The 18,699-nt window shown below is 46.3% G+C and overlaps 2 protein-coding genes and 2 non-coding genes across 5 annotated transcripts; 3 read left to right on the top strand and 1 right to left on the bottom strand.

Annotated features, from left to right (window-relative positions):
• Positions 1 to 759: 759 nt before the first annotated feature.
• frmd6 (FERM domain containing 6) lies at positions 760 to 10,640 on the top strand. 2 transcript variants are annotated; one of them, XM_061301217.1, is made up of 15 exons: positions 760 to 950; positions 2,022 to 2,111; positions 5,196 to 5,417; positions 5,483 to 5,573; positions 6,025 to 6,104; positions 6,328 to 6,404; positions 6,470 to 6,656; positions 6,941 to 7,096; positions 7,162 to 7,227; positions 7,317 to 7,385; positions 8,011 to 8,185; positions 8,273 to 8,584; positions 8,654 to 8,785; positions 8,860 to 8,951; positions 9,132 to 10,640. In XM_061301217.1, the coding sequence occupies exons 3-15, from the start codon at positions 5,319 to 5,321 to the stop codon at positions 9,402 to 9,404; spliced, it is 1,809 nt and encodes a 602-aa protein (XP_061157201.1). In that variant the 5' UTR covers positions 760 to 950; positions 2,022 to 2,111; positions 5,196 to 5,318; the 3' UTR covers positions 9,405 to 10,640. The 2 variants fall into 2 exon arrangements, with proteins under 2 accessions (XP_061157201.1, XP_061157200.1); XM_061301216.1 differs by having other exon boundaries at positions 8,651 to 8,785.
• On the top strand, positions 6,136 to 6,218 carry trnal-uaa (transfer RNA leucine (anticodon UAA)). Its single transcript has one exon. It is a non-coding gene; the product is annotated as a tRNA-Leu (tRNA).
• A 2,098-nt stretch (positions 10,641 to 12,738) lies between the features above and the next one.
• On the top strand, positions 12,739 to 18,200 carry LOC133169224 (guanine nucleotide-binding protein G(I)/G(S)/G(O) subunit gamma-2). Its single transcript, XM_061301219.1, has 5 exons — positions 12,739 to 12,897; positions 13,769 to 13,851; positions 16,225 to 16,299; positions 17,205 to 17,299; positions 17,422 to 18,200. The coding sequence occupies exons 4-5, from the start codon at positions 17,213 to 17,215 to the stop codon at positions 17,548 to 17,550; spliced, it is 216 nt and encodes a 71-aa protein (XP_061157203.1). The 5' UTR covers positions 12,739 to 12,897; positions 13,769 to 13,851; positions 16,225 to 16,299; positions 17,205 to 17,212; the 3' UTR covers positions 17,551 to 18,200.
• A 386-nt stretch (positions 18,201 to 18,586) lies between these two features.
• Positions 18,587 to 18,669, bottom strand: trnal-cag (transfer RNA leucine (anticodon CAG)). Its single transcript has one exon. It is a non-coding gene; the product is annotated as a tRNA-Leu (tRNA).
• Positions 18,670 to 18,699: the final 30 nt, after the last annotated feature.

Raw genomic sequence — 18,699 nt, 5'->3', positions numbered from 1 at the left:
CTTCCCCGCCATCACCATCGCTTTCTTCTCTGTCCCTCTTTTTGTCTTTCTTGGAGTGCGTCATCATGATTTACTCAAGATGACTTCAACGTTTCCTTGCTGGATGGTACCCTGCTGGATTTCAGTTCAGCGAGCGTCAAAGCAGCAGGTCAAATGCATGCTCTGTAGGGTTTAAGTCTGGGGATTCACCACTGAATCTTGCTTTGGCAGTGTGTTTTGTGACTTTACAATGGTTCTATTACTTTCCCATTGCAGAAAATGGATGAATGCATCATTTAAATTGAGTTCCGCACCTTTGTGACTGTGATTCTGGAGTGCACTTAGTGATTGATGACGAGCATTGGGAGATTTTTAACCGGGACGTAAGTCGTTTCCGCTCTTAAAAATAAACTGGCCCACATTAGGAGGTATTTTCAGGACTTGCTTTTAATATCTTTATATAGTCCCACCCCTGGCTCCCCCTTCTACAGTCAGTGGGACACTTCCAATCTTCCAATCCAGCCTGGAAAGGAATGAGAAACCACCGTGGACTATACCAACCTTCCTTATACGTGGGGGAGTTTAATATTTAGCACTACGACGTTTCGCGATACTAGATATTAACAACTCGTATTAACGCAGAGAATTTCATCTAAATGTGATTTAAACATGAATACAATTAAGAATATGACATCCCTTGGCTGTATTGCTATTTTACGCCGTCTTCTTTACTCAATCCACCCCTGCCGACCGCCCCCTCTCGCGGAGCTCATGTAAACCCAGAAGAAGAGCTGGAGCTCGGGCAGAATGTGGCGCGGGTCGACCGGCTCAACTGCGCTCCGTCGAATTTAAAAGTCTCTTTCTCGGCATCGCGGATATCCTTTTCCCGTTCCTTTCCTCTTTGCCACGAACAACACCGTGCCTGGATTAACTTGTTTTTAGAGGAATACGCCATTTTTTCTTAGCAAAAGGTGAGTTGTGGGTCATTCACGAGGACTCTTAAAAAAAACTTAATCCAAGGAAGGTCGGGTTGTGACGTTACGGTACAAAACTCGGAGCAAATATCCACATTTTTATTTTGTAGCTCTTTTTATATTGACAAGTGTGTTATTTGAACCCGCTGGAAGAAAAAAAAAAAAAAACAACCGTGTCCGGGCACGTAACTCGATGATGCTGCCAGCGTTAATGCACGGGGAATGTTACCATGGAATTTTAGTAAGCAACTTTGCTTGCTTTTTTTCTTGGAGGGGGTGTCGTAGCCTCGTTAATAATTATGTAATCGTTTTATACGATGATAAATATATTAAAGTTGTGTGTTTTTTTCCCATGAAATCCACGTTCTTTGGAGTAGTGCTAATTTCCTCACTTGTTATTGTGTAATTACTATGAGACACACACACGCATGCGTGCGCACACAGACACACACACACGTCAGATTCACTATGAATCCTCATGTCGCTTATTTTTGCTTTGTTTTTAAAACGTTAAAGTGAAAAAATAGAAATCAAAGAGTGGGAATAATGTTTCAAAAAAGGCAAAATTACACATTTCGGACCCCATTTCACATTCTTTTCTTGTTCCTATAATAAAAAGGAAAAAGCAAAATTATGGCAAGTAGAATAGTTTTAGTTTTAGAATGATCTCCTCCCCCTTTTTTTGTTTTCAAGATTTCCTAAAACTTCAAAATAAATATGACTCACAAAAGGGTTACATCAGTATTTATTCTGTTTGTTTCGACCTAAAATATTGACGGGCCATTGTAAACCTGCTGCGCGTATAACCATCCCAATTTCCCAGAGGGAATATTTTATTTTATTATACAGGATGAATTCTGTTAAAGGAGGAAATAAGGAGGAAATGTGCGGACGCGGATGGTCGCTGTGTGTTTTGATGACTCGTTGAGATAAATGACTGGAATGCAAGAAGATAAAAGCGCAAAAGTCCCAAAGCTTCGCCAATCGATTTGATTTCTCCGCCGCGTTTCTGTGGATGTTGCTGCTATTGTTTACTTTGTATTCACTGGGGACTCGCTTTCTCTTAAGGTCAACACAGCAAGATCCACGTTGCCACCGGAGGGAAGACTTTGGAGGTTGCGAAAAGTCCATCTCGGAAAGGAAAAAGTCCTCCACCTGGTAGAGTGGACCCACTTCATAAAAATTCACGCCACCAATCCATGTATTTAATCTTGTCATGCATGACTGCTTTCTGGACCTTATTATCAGAACAAATCCACCTCTCTGACCAAACAATCTTAAAAAAAACAAGACAGCCAGACATCTTGACGTCCTTGTTCGGGAAGAGGAACAATTGGGACAAAAACAACCCGATTGTCTGTCCTTGGCGACGTAAACATGGACACGCTGTGGTAAAAAAAAATTGTCGTTAAAGACACCGCCTCCACAAATTCCCTCTTGTATATCTCACAGGCCCAAATATGCTTTTACACTTTTACCCTTAAGTCTGTTTTGATGTGCGGTTCTTTCGGTCAGCTCCGAACATCGTAACCGAATCCAAAATAACCGGTAGGGTTCAAAATAAACCCTTGGGCAGGATGGGCTCGTGTGGAATCAGCGCCACCTCAATCCACTTCTATAAATGAAAACTGCAAAATCATACAAGTGACTTGTGACTTAAGTAATTAACTGGGTTAACACCGTTTCTGAAATGTCCACCCCCCTCACCCCAAAAAAATGTCCGAGTTCTTCCTGCATTTGTCTCTCCTTCCTCGGATTGTGTTCTCTCCCCTCCGCTCCGATCCTTTCAAGGAAGTACGACCTTTATTCGCGCGCTGCTTTTCATTATAGCTTTTCCTTCCATTGAGGCCGGCCTTCTGGCTGATAGATTCATCCTCTGGCGAGCAACCAGATGGATGCTGTTACGCATTCCGCCCGAGCTTTTAAAACCTTCCCATTCTTACAGTTGGGCTCAAAGTTTTGCGAGACCTCTTCCAGGTAGGAAAAGGCCAAACGGGACAAGCCGCCATCAAAACAAGCACGCTTTTTTGGGCTTTGCTGTAATTGCAGCTCGCATCTTTTCAAGCCTCTCCTTAAAAGCTGTCGCGCTCTATTTCGAGCGCGCGTAATGGCCGGGTTGACGTCTCTGCGGCGTGTTGCGGAATTACTCACGCGCCGTTCGACTGCTCCAGCGCCGGGCGGGGAGCTTGGGCTGTTCTAACATGTCCACTTGTGTGTGTGTGTGTGTGTGTGTGAAAGAAGGTATGCTCCTTTTGTTTCTTCAAGAAAAGACTTGTAACAAGCTATTACCAAAGGGCAGAGATTTGTAGCTTTGCTCGACTCACTTGAGCTATTGTTAGCGACAAGCGTATTTAGCGTACGCGGATTGGACAAGATGCAGCGACGACTCCCTGGCAAAGTCAACGTGACGGCTTCCGCTCCCCGGTGACACACGGAGGAACTATTTTGGAATATTTCAGATATCATCATCAAAATGTTTACGTGTCGGAAGCGCATACTTAGAACGCCGTACACACTAGCGTATGTTTACTCCCCCAAAAAAAGACGCGGAGGGTGGCCCGATTAAAAGGCTTTTTCCTGTTTATATCCCGTCCGTCTCTCTGCCGACTGTCGAGCGGCTTTACGCCGAAGGGAGGGAGGAAAGGAGCCAACCTAAGCATCAGCGTCAAGGATAAAGCCGCCGCGTGACCGCTGTGATTTAGAGTCGGCCGTCAAGCTCGCCGGCATTTTCTCTTCAGCTGGATAAACGGCTCTCCCGGCCGTGGGAAAAAGTCACGACCTTTCAAAGAGAGCCCTTTAAACATCTCCGCAGGGGGTGTGTATGTATATATATATATATATGTATGCAGACCGTAAATCGCAATGGCAAAAAAAAAAAAGGCATCTAATTACTTCACAAGCTGAACTCAAAAGCGGGTTACTCTCGTTAATCTTTAGTTTGAAGCTTTTGTCTGATGTTATTTGGACAGTTGTGGGACGCTAACAAGGAATGCAGTTTGCGGGCGCTGCATCCCCAATCAATGGTCGCCATTGTCGGAATGAGAAGCAGATGTGAGCGAGGAATTCTCCCCACTGCAGCACTTTTCCTTTTTTTTTTTTTTTTTTCAAAAGCCCTCGCCTTTGAACGCCATCTCTCTCGCTCGCTTTTTGATCCAGCATTGACACTTCCTCTACCTGCGGCGGCACAGTGACGGCCTCCCCCGGGGAAACTTTTTTTTTTTTTCCCTTCACCTACAAAGCTGAGGAAGTTTTCCTTTTGACTCGCGATTCTTGAGTCAGGAGCCATGAAAGAGAGCCGCAAAGTTTGCGCGCTCCTTTTTTGTCGAATTTGATGACAAGCTCTGATGTGGAAAGCTTTGCCACGTTGACAGAATCTCTGTTTGCGAGGCTGAAAAGGCCGCGGGAAGCTCAGCCGGCCGCTCTTTTGTGCGCCGCCCGTGTTGCATCACACTCAGGCACGGCGGCGCTAATGTGATTATCCGCCACTCTCCCTCGCTCACCCTAATTGCTTGGAGATCTTTCGTGGCCTTCTGTGGTCTCGTGTGCAGATGTTCAAACGCATTAGAAGATGACTTGAGGGGGTTATGGCTGACTCACCTCCAACCGCCGTTCAATTTTGTTTAGGGCCACACAAGAAGTTATCCTGCAACTCCTACAAAGTTCTCTTGAAGAACACCTAATCCAGCACAACAGAAGACCAAAAGACCAAACCTGGTTAAATACATAAACACTGGAGGACCTGGACTGCTCACAAGGGAATCACAAGACAACCGAACGTGGCCACCTCGTGAGAATCGATTCGAGAGTCACTTTCGCCATCAGTGCCCAGCTGACAATCGTCTTATTCATTTACAGAAGAACGATTGTCTTGCTGGAAATATCACATTTGAATACGCCCCCCCCCCCCCCCCATAAGACCAAAAGTGGAAGGTCAACTGCAAATTTGCCTCAAAAAGTCAAACAATCACGACATTATGTTAAAATCCTTCGGCAGGTCTTATTCAACTTCGGCGTCACTTTCTGCCATCGGAATGTGGCCCTCATTCAAATCGCTGGCTTCTTCTCAAAGACTAATTGCTTCTTCCTCTTCTACTGTAATTTAATCCCGCCCATAACTTCCTAATCTGTTCGAGGCGGAATCCTTGAAGGTGAATGACTTCCAGCAGGAAGCAGCGTTGTTAATGCACGGCCACCTTTCTGAGAATTTTCACAGCGCTCAGAAAAGTCTTTGTGTCTCCACAGCGGTCACCCAGTATATCTCCATGTTCCTCTTCCGGGCTGAAGCGCGGCTGAAGTCGGCGCGTCGGTGCTGGTGGTAGCGGGCCGCTGGTGGTGGAGGAGGAAGGAGGTGGAGGCCACACGAAGATGAACAAAGTGAACTTCCACAACAACAAAGCCATGCAGGACCGCCGCTGCGTCTGTGTCTTTCTGCCCAACGACGACACGCTCAACGTCATTGTCAACGTGAGGGTAGAATTCCACAACTTTTTGTTTCGACCTCACCTGACGTGGCTTGTTCTCCTTCTCAGGTGAAGACCCTCTGTCAGGAGTTATTGGTTCAGGTGTGTGACCTTCTAAGGCTGAAGGACTGTCACCTGTTTGGACTCAGTGTTATTCAAAGTGAGTCCACTACTTCTTCTCAGATGGCTCGTTGTGACCGCAGATGTATTCAGAACATTTTATAGCTTAGCATTCCCTGGCTGGGAAAAGCGCAATGGGCCCTAAAAGTAGCAGGTCTCACCTAGCTGTCATGGAGGTCTCCGTCAAACCGGGCCTCCTCCTCCTGACTGGCTCCATTGTGCGGCTGTGTGAGTCACCGCGTGCGTGCGTGTGTGTGACGCTGGCCGGCAAGTGCAGTGTGTTGCAAAAAGACAGCTGGCCTCCAGATGAGCCAACGGCGGGTCGGCCGGTTGCGCTGGCTCGGTGCCATCGGGTCTGATTGTGGGACATTCCTCAAGTGTTTGTCTGAACAGCGTGAAATCCGCAAAGCAAACAGCGGCCACCCAGCCGCTTTGTGACCACCCCCACCCAAGCCCACCTGATGAGCCAAAATGTGCTTTTCCTCCGGCAGATAACGAACATATTTACATGGAACTGGATCAGAAACTGTCCAAGTACTGCCCCAAAGAATGGAAGCGGGAAGCCAGCAAGGTACGTCACACGACGGACGACTTGACACAACACCAGGATGGCCGAGTGGTTAAGGCGTTGGACTTAAGATCCAATGGACGTTAGTCCTCGTGGGTTCGAACCCCACTCCTGGTATTCTTTGGCTAGCTTTATGCTAGCATCACCTCGAGCACTTCTTCAAAGAACAAAGTTTAAATTTGCACTTCCTCCTTTTGAAGAGAATAAACACCGATCCCTTCCACAGGGTATCGACCAGTTTGGCCCTCCGATGATCATCCATTTCAGAGCTCAGTATTACGTGGAGAACGGACGTTTAATCAGGTAAGTCTGGCCTTCTCACGTCACGGCGTTACCCAATGGGCTCGCTAACACGTGTGTGTTTTTAGTGACCGCGCCGCCAGGTACTACTACTACTGGCACTTGAGGAAACAGGTGCTGCTCTCGCAATGCATCCAGCGAGAGGAGGCCTATTTCCTCCTGGCCGCTTTTGCCCTCCAGGCCGACATGGGCAACTTCAAACGGAACAAGCACTTTGGGAAATACTTTGAACCTGAAGCCTACTTCCCCCCGTGGGTGAGTGCGCCTAACATCAATATCTTTGTAAACATGGCCTTCATCATAGCTACATATGTCGTGCCTCTATAAAAATAAAAAAAAGTGGGGCACTGAGTTTTATTTTGGTCACTAAAAGTTTTTTTGTGTATCAAAACCACGCCCGTCTGATTGCTCCACCCTTATCTTATCCCAAATCACAACGGGAAATGACTCACAGAAGCAAACGTCAACATAGCAATTAGTGAGGTCACATGTTGCATAAATAAACACATATGACCTTTCCCCTTCGTCCTCTCGCCCAGGTGATAGCCAAGCGCGGCGGCGACTACATCCTGAGACATATCCCCAACATGCACAAGGACCAGTTTGCCCTCACGGCCTCCGAGGCGCATCTCAAGTACATCAAGGAGTGCGCGCAGCTCGACGACGTCACCGTCCATTACTACAGACTCTACAAGGTGAGACACAAAAAAAAGTCATGAATGAATCCTTTGATTTTCTAATAACATCAAATTGGATTTAGGACAAGAAGGAAGTGGAGGCATCGCTCACTTTGGGACTGACTTTACGTGGAATCCAGATCTTCCAGGTACAATCTGGGATGGATTCATTGCGTGTCCTAATCCCAAAGCAAAGTTGTCAGCGCCTCCCGTAAATGTTCCCCCTCCTTTCTCGCAGAACATCGGCTCGGTGAGGCAGCTTTTGTACGACTTCCCGTGGACCAACGTGGGGAAGCTCGTCTTCGTGGTGAGTCATCACATCATCCTAAACCCCGGCGCCAAGGCTTGATTTCTCTTTCGTCATTGTCGCTGGAACGAATTGAGGATTTAGGAAGGCTTTTCCTGCCCACACACAAACTAAACCTACTTTGGAAATATGTTGACGGGGATCAGCCATTTTGTCACAAAAGCGGAATTTTACATCCGTGACCCAAACGCCATCATCATGGGCCAAAATAAACGTCCGCTCTTTTGTTTTGCAATTTTGCATTCAACTTAGTTGCATGGCGTCGACGCCACGCTTGGCTTTTGCATTTCCTCCTCCTCCTTTTCTTCGCAATTCGAGCGGGCGCACCCTTCGCTTTTGGCTCGTCGTGGCAGCGCACCGCGGCCGCCGCCGGGTGGCGAGACACGCGGGTCAATAAACACCAGATGTTGAGTAGGCTGACAAAGAAGACAAAACAAAAGTCCTGTTTGTACTTCCTCGTCATTATCATCCTTGTGGATGTGGAACGAGGTCATCGTCCTGACCTTCTGATTGTGCTTCACGTATCGTTTGAAATCCAATCTGAAGAGAAGAATATTCGGACAGCTATTTGTTTGCTGAGCTTTAGCCATAAGACACCATTTCACATTTTGTTTATTTTCCTTAGGGAAAAAAGTTTGAGATCCTCCCCGACGGGCTTCCTTCAGCCCGGAAGCTCATCTACTACACCGGGTGCCCCGTGCGTTCCCGCCACCTGCTGCAGCTGCTCAGCAACAGCCACCGACTCTACATGAACCTGCAGCCGGTCCTCAAGCAGGTCCGGCGGCTGGAGGAACACGAAGGTCGGTCACGGAAAAAGCATTTTGACGCAATAATGAACGTTAGCGAAGACGACGGGTCGTCTCAAACGTCTAAATGCGTGCTTCCAGAGAAGAAACAGTACCGTGAGTCGTACATAAGCGACGCGCTGGAGCTGGACATGGACAACCTGGACAAGCGCTCGCGGGCCAGCGGTAGCAGCAGCGGCAGCGTCTCCCGCCACAAACGTCTGTCCCGCCACTCCACCGCCAGCCACGGCAGCTCGCACACGTCGGGCGTCGAGACGGACAGCTTCCGCGCCCCTCACCCGGCCCCCCACGGGCCCCTGAGGACATGCGGCGGCTCGTCCACCAACAGCCACGGCAGCTCGCACACGTCGGGTGTGGAGAGCGGCGGCAAAGAGCGCATCATGGATGACGACGGTATGCTCGTTGTGCCCACTACACCAAAAATTGTACACTTGGAAATAAATCTGCCTGCAAACCCAGCAGAGATTGAAATGCTGGTGGATGACCCCAAAGACTACGAGGAGCTGAGCGAGATGTCCCTGGACCAGGAGCTGTGCATCCACATCACCGAGGACATGTTGGCCATGTCCCCCGATCACAACAACGGATTCTCCGGTAAAGACTTGCGTTCTTCGTTTTGTTACGATCTTATTGAGGAGGGCGAAAGGTCTCAAATGTGGTCCTGGCAGGTCTCATCGTCAAAGATGTCAGCTCGTCCACGTCGAGCTCCTCTGAGACGGTCGTCAAGATGAGAGGACAAAGCATCGAGTCCCTCCCACAGGTAGGGTTTGCAATATGGGAAAATTAATTTAGTATTAATCACGATTACAAATTTGGCTGCCAACACTAAACGAACCTGATCGCAACAAATAGTCATCCAACCACTAGAGGGCGAAAGCGAAAATGACCTGCAAACACACTCAATCGATATTAAAAAGCTTCATTGTTCCCCCGCCGGCAGACGTTCACGTGCAGGAAGCCGCCGTCATCCAGCGACCGCCACAGCCAGTCGTTGGACGACGTCCGCCTGTACCAGAAGGACTGCCTTCAGTGGGCCGAGCTGTGCCAGGACACAGCGCACAGCTACACTTTCGGATGCGCCCAGGAACTGAGCGACGGCGGCGGGGGCGGGACCTACCAAGGTCTGGCTGACCAGTGCACCGGGATCAAGCGGACCAGCAAATACTTCTCCCTGGACCTCAGCAGTGACGACGTGCCCGAGTTTGTGGTGTGAGGACCCCCCCCCCCCTTTTTTTTTTTTTTTTTTTGAATTAATACAGTGGCACTCCAAAGGGATCGCAGAACACTCCAATGTGGCGCTAGCAACCAAAGACCTGAAGGGATGGACGCTTTGGACGTCTTTTGACAGGAAGTGCAGCGTGCCAAATGTAACACGCCGCCCAACGGTGCCTTCATCCAAAACGCCCAAGACAATCCATGCCGCCATTTTCAGCTTCCTCAACTTTGCAAAGTTTTGAGATTATTTGGCACTGTTTCCTCCGCACCATTTCAACCTTCCTCTGCGCCAATTGAAGTTTGTCTGACCCTGGACCCTTTTGAGATGAATCTACTTCAGCTTACTTGGCCCCAGTTGAAGCTCGCTCGGCGTCGTTTTAAGATCACACGACAAAGGTTTGAAGCTCACGCCGAACTGCTCACAATATGTTTTCAGCTCGCTCGGCACGCTTTTGCTTACTCAGCACCGTTTTGAGCCTACGCGGCGGCACCGTTTCCTGCTTGCGTCTTTGCCAATTTGAGTGGAGGTTGTTACTTCTATACATCAGTTGACCGACAAAGTGTCTTTTTTTATGGTCAGTATTACAAGAAAACACAAATGTGACAGTATTTCACACATCTGAGCTTTTGTTTTTCGCATTAATGGCTTTAAAAGAGAAATGCATTTTTTATATATATCATTTCAAATACTTCCCAACAAATCTATGATGTCCTTTTTACAAATTACTACATGCATTAATATATCCAGAAAAAAAATGTTATAAATCCTTCGTCTTCCGAGAAGCTTTTATAAAGGGAACCAAAAAAGCAAAAGAACATATGAGACCTTTTGGGAACGTTTGCTCCGTGCAGGTGAGATGGAAAAGGAGTTGAGCTTTAATTGTGCATCTTTTCTACACTGCAGCATCTGATTATGTGTTTTTGTTTTACTGTCAATATTCCCAAAAGGCTGTTTATTTCTACACGTTAAAAGATGACAAATGTCCTATTTTACAGATCATGATACCATGATTAAGGTACACAGCCATAAAAGAAAAAAAAAAAAGAGTCCCTTTTACGTCTCTTACGTTGTCCTTTCTGTGAAAGGATCTATCTCCCTTCAGGAAAAAATATATATGTATTTTTTTGTAGCTAAAACAAAGTCGACTTTTCATTACTATGAAGTCTGGTCCGTGTGCCTTTTTGGTACTAACGCCTTCAATATCCTATTAAAAAGGTACATTTATTTGCCAAACGTCTGCTCTCGTGTACTTTATTATTCTATTAACTCTATTTAGACTCTTTCATTAACTTTGACCTCGACCAGAAAAATACAATTCAAAAGTATACCAATTTCACAAACATGATCATCTTTAATAGTAAATCAAATGATGTATGATTGTATTTACGTATTTCTTCCATAAACGCGTTTGATGCCCTCTGCTGGCAGTATATGTTCTCCATTGTGCTGAGTCATCTGGTCCAGCAGGTGGCAGTGCTACCCTTTGCAGTCTCGCCAATTTCCTGTCGTACATAAACAAAATAAACTTTTCTAATTAGAAATATAATATAAATATAATTAAGTTACAAATGCGACTATAATGGAGATTACTTCCAGTTTTTATCCCCACTAAACTCTTTTTAAAGATGCTCGTGTTTGATTGGAAGAAATATTTTCACCAACCGCTAGAGGGAGCCCACGTAACACTAGTGGTATAAACAATCCCTGTTTCAGACTCCAGAGATCTATTCATGGATGTATAATCAGATTACTGTTTTATGACCAAGGATCATCTTTATTTTAGCCTGGTGTTAGCGCAGGCAATTTAATTAATAAGCTGATTTTCATGACAAGTCGCTAATTCACGTGTATTGAAGTTTTAGGAGAAGGACCACAGGAAGTATTGTTAGTCAAATCCGCCCACCCCTGTAGTGGATGTACGTATATAGACTGCAAATCTACGGTCGGCAAGAGTTCAACTATTTTTGTCACAATTATTTGCTTTTATTCCAATTTGTTCAGGTGTACCGCTTCCTCATGTGTTCATACCTTGGCCACCAGGGGGCAGTATCACATAGACAGGGATACCGAGGAGACGTCACAACTCAAATCCTCAATCAAGTTCTTTGCAGAGGTACACAATGTATTCCTGTGAGTATTCTTTTACTGTCTGCCAAGTTGCACTGTCCCGCCGTTTGTTTTTTATTATTATTATTATTTAGCATTAAGCTAAGCTGTCTTTCATACGGCAATCATTCTGCTTCATTAAAACCGGGTTGTTTCATTACATTCTCCTCATTTGTGTGTTTTTACACAACACAGTGCCGCTTCTTTTGTTAAAATTGTCAAATCAAAAAAAAAAGATGGGTGGTCACGTGGTTATTGGAGAGGGGAGGATGCTAAGATTTCATCATTTGTGATTTGTGACCATCTGGACCCCCCGAACGCCCCCACCAATCCATCCATCCATCCATGGAGGCAGCTGCTGCCCTACCCCAATGCCTCGTGGGATTTAGCCATGTTGCACAATCGCACAGTCACCTAATACTACCACTACACACACACACACACACACACACACACGTGCCGGACAGTCCAATCAGAATGAACTAATTACATTTGAAAGGCCGCTTTTGGATGTGAAAACGAGCTCCAGCTAATTCAAGTCGACAAAAGAGTAGGGGGTGGTGGTAGTGGGCTTGCGTTGTCGTCGGTGACGACTCTGGGAGATTCACAGAATGGATTTCCCTTTCTGTGTTGCCATGGCGACAGCCCTGGATGGAGCATGACTGGTTTCGTGTACAGCTGTGCACAGCGCCAGGGGAGAGAGAGGCCAATACATCCTATATAGAGTCCAATTGTACGTACAGTGGGTTCACGCCATTTGCGGGTTAAGGACCAGGTCAGTCTGCGAATATTAAAAATCTGCATAGAACTTCTGTCCATTATATGTTCATTGAAATCCATTCATTTATTTCAGTCTCTATTGGATCCGCTTTGTTGAAGAACAGGTTCTTAGCATGGCAAGCTAACATCCAGCAGTGGTGAACTAGCAGTATCGTAAACTAAACCGCTTAAAATAAAAAATAAAAAACCACGAGTAATTGAAGCATATCTAAAACATACATTAAAAATTCCTTTTACATTACTGTAATTAAAAAAAATGGCCTTCCAAAAATTAAGTATGCAACTCCCCGGCTATTTCCTGCTTGTTCCGATATTTATTACAAAGTCGGGGGGGATCCGACTAATATTTTATTGGCGTGACTGATGTCAGGATGGACAGAGCGTGCCGATGATAACAGACGGAGAGAGAGAATAGAGAGGGGAGGAAGAGGAGGAGGAGGAGGAGGGGGGGTACCTTCTTGCAGCCTGGCTGGAGGGTGGAGACTGTGGGAGCGGCAGGCAAGGAGAGGGAGGCAGGGAGGATCTCAGCCAGGGAGAGAGAAGAGGAAGAGCAGGACAGCGTGGATGTGTTTTGACTCTGCGTCGGGGAAACGCATTCAACAAGGTATGTTTTCAAATCATCTTTTTCAATATGGTGGCTACCGCGGGGTGTGTGTGCGCTCGTTTGATTGATTGTGATGCTGCTGCTGGGTTTACATCAGGGAACCCCACCCCGCCCCCCTCGCTGGTGGGGAAAAAAAAGATAATTCACTCTGCCGGATGAAATTCAAGGATCAAAAAAAAAGGGGGGGGGGGGGGGGGGTTGAGCTCCGATCATTCCCGACCATTTTCCTTCCTCGAGCGTCATGTCGTGGTCAGAGGAGAAAGGGGGGGATGAGGGGGAGGGTCCGTTTTTTTCATCAAGCATACTCGAATAAATTGTACGCGGCACAAAAGAAATTGTTGTGCTTTATTGACAAACCTCTCGAGGTTTTGTGTAGCGTATCGGCGGGGGCCTGTTTAGCATTTAGTCTTTGGAGGCCGCCACCAAGACAAAACAGTCGAGGTTAACAAGTGTTGCGAAACATCGGAGCGACAAACAAGGTCAGGATGACGAGGGGAATTGTTTTGGGAATTGACGATCCCTCTGGATGAGCTGCTAGTTTGTGTGCCTGCCGTCCGTGTTTAAAGAGAAAAAGCCGAGGCCTCGAGGATGACGTTGAGCTAAAGGCGCCGACCTTTCTTGGCACTTGTTTGCTCCTGACAAGTGTTGTTTTTTGTTTTTGGGTGCACAGCGAGCTCGAGTTCACAATCTAAAGATCTGCAAAGATCTTATGGAAGTGAGTCTGTCAAATGTTCTTTCAGCACAACAACCAACATTTTGTTTGTCCTTAGAGACAGAAAGATCGGATCTTATTCAGGTCTTAAAGTAGTCCAATCTGCAAAGTTGTCCTGGATTAGTTTTTTGTCACCTCCGACATCTTTTACTATTTCAGGACAAGATCTCGACGAGTCAACAGATAAAAAATCTTGGATGTTGCTTCGAGTTTCCGGGACTCTTTCAAGTGGTGTTGTGAAGGTAAGGTCCATGTCAGTAGGTTTTTTTCAATTCCATGCAGTCAAGTCCACAAAAAAAGTTGAGCAATGAAGATGCCGACCAACCGTGGTCTTTAATTTTCCGTCTAGGTTTGAAGTCTAAAAGTTTGTCATCACACAAATTGCCGTCTCTGTTGTTCTGGACCATCTGTTCTGCTAAAGCTTTAAAGAGAAAGATCTCTTTGAGGACTCGGGAGTCTCGGCAAAGCTCGCCCTTGCACTCTCTGTACAATCCAAACAAGGCCGGATGTTTGTCATATTGTTAACGGCCCAGCAGTCCGACACTGTTATTCTTGGCTGCTTGATCGGTTCCAGAGGAGACGTATGTTTATCTCCACTCTACCCGCAGACACACACTTGCAAAACTCTTAAGTGGTTCCCCAAAATCAGTCGGGGCTGGTTTGCCACCTTGAAAACACAAAATATGCCTCAGAATGAATCTAGGGCTTTATAGTCGCTGCTCTTCTGCATTGTTTCTACCCCACTAACCCGCTGTGCTATTACGTAATGCACAATTTCAAGGTTTTAACTCTTTTGGAGCGGGAGTGGATTTATTTTTTTTTGTTATCAACATTTCACCCCAGTAGGATTGTTCTTGATTGGTTGTTGCCGCTTGAATCCAACAGAGAAGTCGTAGCGGGGTACCGGTGTTTGATCTGCTAAACATAAGAGAGCACACTTGCGCTCCCTGGAGCAATAAGCTGCTACCTCCTCAGATCCCAGTCGATGCATCATTTCCTGGGCCACCCCACCCATTCTTCTGGGCTTCAGATTAACCCCTAAAACACACACACACACTGAGGGTGTCATGCTGAGGGTGTCGCAGATGTCCGGGCTAATGGAATGATGACGGGTGGCCGTGGGCCGACTGTGAGGCAGTCAGTGGGAGAAAGTGGAGTGTCTTGTTTTACTTTAGGGTACTTAAGAAAAAAAAAAATCTGGAATTACTTCCTGGTTTATGGAGGACAGACGAGGCTTATATGACGTTATAATGACATGCTAGGTCCTTTGAATCTTCGTTTGTCCCGATCGACAAAAAAACATCAGACATTTTAGCAAAAAGAACTACCGTAATTTTCGGACTATAAGTCGTGTTTTTTTTCATAGTTTGGGTGGGGGGCGACTTATACTCAGGAGCGACTTATATACATATATATGTTTTTTTTCACTTTTTTGGGCATTTTATGGCTGGTGCGACTTATAGTCCGAAAATTACGGTACGTTATTTTTCAATTGGGCATTTCTGGCCCCATTTTCTATGAAACGTCTCCATTTCTCCGACAGATATGAAAAGTCTGAATTTTTTTAAAGATGACTCTCTGTAGACCCTGCGACTTAATCACTCTTCCACCAGGGTCCAGATGCCAGGGCCGGAGCCACGTGTTTAATTACCACACCCCCTCGGGCTTCATGACGACACGACACTCCCTGCCTGCCTGGCGGTCTTTCTTTCTCGTTGACACTGGAAGAAAAATAAATATAGTCAAGCTAATTAGCTTGAGAAGGAGGGTGGGGGTTGCTAGATGAACGTAGCTATCAGAGTAACAGACCGTCAGTCTCCATGGGGCCTGCAATTACATTTTCCTAAGCGGGACGTCTCATGTGACGCTGACCCACGCGACAGCGCTTGCTCATTAGCGGCTAGCCAGCTAGCAACGTATGGGAATATCTGTAGCAAATATGAATGAGCGGTCCCAGAAACAAGATGGCCGACATCTCCAAAAGGTGGTGGAGGCCGCTCCCCGCGGGGTTAACAGTCACTAGTTGGCGCTCACGTGACTGCTGCCATTTGTTTCCCGTTTATGTTTGCTGTGTCAACGTTGTGTCAAAGATGCTAAGTGCTGCACATTACATCCACACCCCACGATCTCCGAGTAAAGTTTATTTTGCTGTTTGGAGCTTTTGGCGAGTGTGTGTTTTCCCTCTCCCTCTCTCTCTTTTTTTTTTTGCTAATGTATGCTTTTCTGCCGTGCCGCATCAGTGCGGGATTTACGACAGCCGGAATTCCCTTCCTCTGCAGATCTGCTCATGCGGAGTAATTGGTCCATTTATCAGAAGCAGCAGACAGCGAGCGTCACGTGTCCGCGGACAATGACGCAGTCGATGCAAGGCAAAAGGAGGATGAGCCACTTAAACCCGGCCGGGATGGGCGACCGAAAGAAAGCACGTGGGCCACGCAGGCCTCAACCGGTTCAAATTTGAGGGCAATATCATGAGGGACTTCCATGGAAATGAACATAAGCACACGAATCAAAAATGGCAATGTGTTTGAAAAAAGTTTCCAGATTTTTTTGGATGCACCGGTGCCGGATGCAGTGAGAAATTTTCACTTTTTTTCTGTGTGTCTTTCATGCAGAGTGGGCCGAGCTCAACTCGCTGACTTGAGCTGCAGACACTGCACAGGCGGAGCGCGGCGGTGGAAGCAGACCAGGTAAAGGCGAGCTTCTCTTTGACAAGGTTAGGGCAGCTACGATGATTGGTGGCTCGAGACGAGGCAGCTGACCATGAATTGACCGCCTGTTTTCCATTTTCTGCCTTTATGATGTCGCGTGACCTTTTATTGCGCATACACGCACATGGTCATGTGACGCATGACTATTATGCTTTCCCACCAATTATTGCAACATGCTTTCAAATCACACAAATAGTGCTTAGCAGATGTATTACAGCACGCAGTCATTTTCAGTTATGAAATTTGAGGGTATGTCTACCAAGAATAGAAATAAGTAGCCATGACAAAAAAAAAAAAAAATGACACAGGAAGTCGGCCATTTTGACTTGAAGCGGCCATCTTAGGGTCATTTTGGCCATTTTCACTTTACAACGCTGAGAACAAAAACAAAGTGCTAAATTTGTGCCGACACCCCAGAAACCTGAAAGCGCAACGCGCTAGCAATCCGCTGGCCCCTTTTCAACGCTTCCCCCGAGCCGTGAAACAATGACCTCGATACAAAAGATGACTTTGACTAGTCCCGGCCATGCTCGGGAAGTAAGCCTCATTTTCATTCAAAAGTTGCAAAAGTGGGCGCACGCCATTCGGATTAATCGATTATGTGATATCATAAAACGCAAACCAAGAATAGTATTTCTTTTGTCACGTTTATAAATGATGTGCAGAACCGGGCTTTACGTACAGTACTTCTGGCCTTACTTCCAATGCAATGATTCGAAATGGTGCTGTGGACAAAGCAGTGCCCCCACCTCGCTCACCCTCAGCCACCAGCTGCCTAGCAACTGAGGCCATAAATAAAATGGCCGCATGTGCTCGATAATACCGCGCTTGTGCGTGACAACGTACGGCGGTCCGCTGACGTGACGACGTTCTGTCCCATGCAGACGTGCCCATGGCGAGCAATAACACGGCCAGCATTGCACAAGCCAGGAAGCTGGTAGAGCAGCTCAAGATGGAGGCCAACATTGACAGGATAAAGGTGAGCAAAGTGATGAAATGCAATTGTTTTCAAATTTGCACCATCTAGTGGTGAATAAAGGAATTACACCCACCATTAGAGTTAGACCAAAATAGTTATTTCTGAACCCGTTTTATATTTAGGTGTCGAAAGCAGCAGCAGACTTGATGTCCTACTGCGAAGCGCACGCCAAAGAGGACCCGCTGCTCTCGCCAGTTCCCGCCTCGGAGAACCCCTTCCGGGAGAAGAAGTTCTTCTGCGCCATCTTGTAAAAAAATACAAATAAAATGGTGACGCCACCAACGCCATGTGCGGCAAAGTTTGGAACGCGGACGTTGGAGCAGGAGGGAAGATGTAGAAATCTTTAGGAATCTCATCCGTGGATGGGAAGCATGTTGAGGGTCGGTGCTTTGATGATGATGATGCTAACGGAGTGATGATGGACGACCCTTCAGGCTGTGACATCATGTACAAATCTAGTTAACTTTTTGTCGTTTTTCGAGGTGTGTGTGCGTGTGTGTGCGTGTGCTTCACTAGCACACAGTAGGACTGCAAACTAAATTTCTCTCCCTCCGCTAGATGCCACCTGACAGTTGAAACTATGATTTGTGGTTCCTCTTACCTGGATATAGCTTTCTATAACTCTCTGTGGTTTCTTTTTTTATTTCATGTTTTTAAATATCCATCAAGTTAGTGACAACTTTTCAGTGGGATGTTTTGGAACACTCAATGGTGTGGTTTTCTTCTCGACATACAGTGCTGAGTAAGTTCATGGGGAAAAAAACTAATTATGTCTACGAGACGTTCTGTTTAACGACAATGTGATCAAGTCTGTCTCCTTTCCCGTCACTCAAATCTTCTTTCTACTCTTTGTACAAAAACAAAACGATACGCGAGTAAAACTGTGATGTGCTGTAAACTATGGTCGCCTTCTGCTTTCTTTCTTGACTGCATATAAAACTACAGGGCCAAAAATAATGCGGACGCCCCCTGGTGGCCGGTTGGAGAAATGACAAATATTCAATTATGGCGAACCAACAAATTGTTTTTCTTTACGTTTTTTTTAATCAATTAAATCTACAGTTGACCAGACACACATTGATCAACGAGGAACTGTGATGATGTGAAAAAAAGTAAGCGTCTGGAGGCACGAGAGCTGATCTCTGATCAGTTTAATACATATTAGCCCATTATTCGCAGTATTCCTGTTGTTGAACGCGTACACAGTGGTTTCTATAATATACAGTATTTAGGCATAAATATTACACACACAAGAAGTAGCAATAAATTTAAAATAAAAAAGGTTGCTGTCAGAAGTGGGATTCGAACCCACGCCTCCAGGGGAGACTGCGACCTGAACGCAGCGCCTTAGACCGCTCGGCCATCCTGACAGTTGCAAGCATTCGTAGCATATAGGTTTA

The sequence above is a fragment of the Syngnathus typhle genome, linkage group LG16 (assembly GCF_033458585.1).
Source record: "Syngnathus typhle isolate RoL2023-S1 ecotype Sweden linkage group LG16, RoL_Styp_1.0, whole genome shotgun sequence".
Taxonomy (NCBI): Eukaryota; Metazoa; Chordata; class Actinopteri; order Syngnathiformes; family Syngnathidae; genus Syngnathus; species Syngnathus typhle.
Note: the sequence above shows the minus strand (reverse complement) of the source record. Positions and strands in the feature narration are given on the sequence as shown.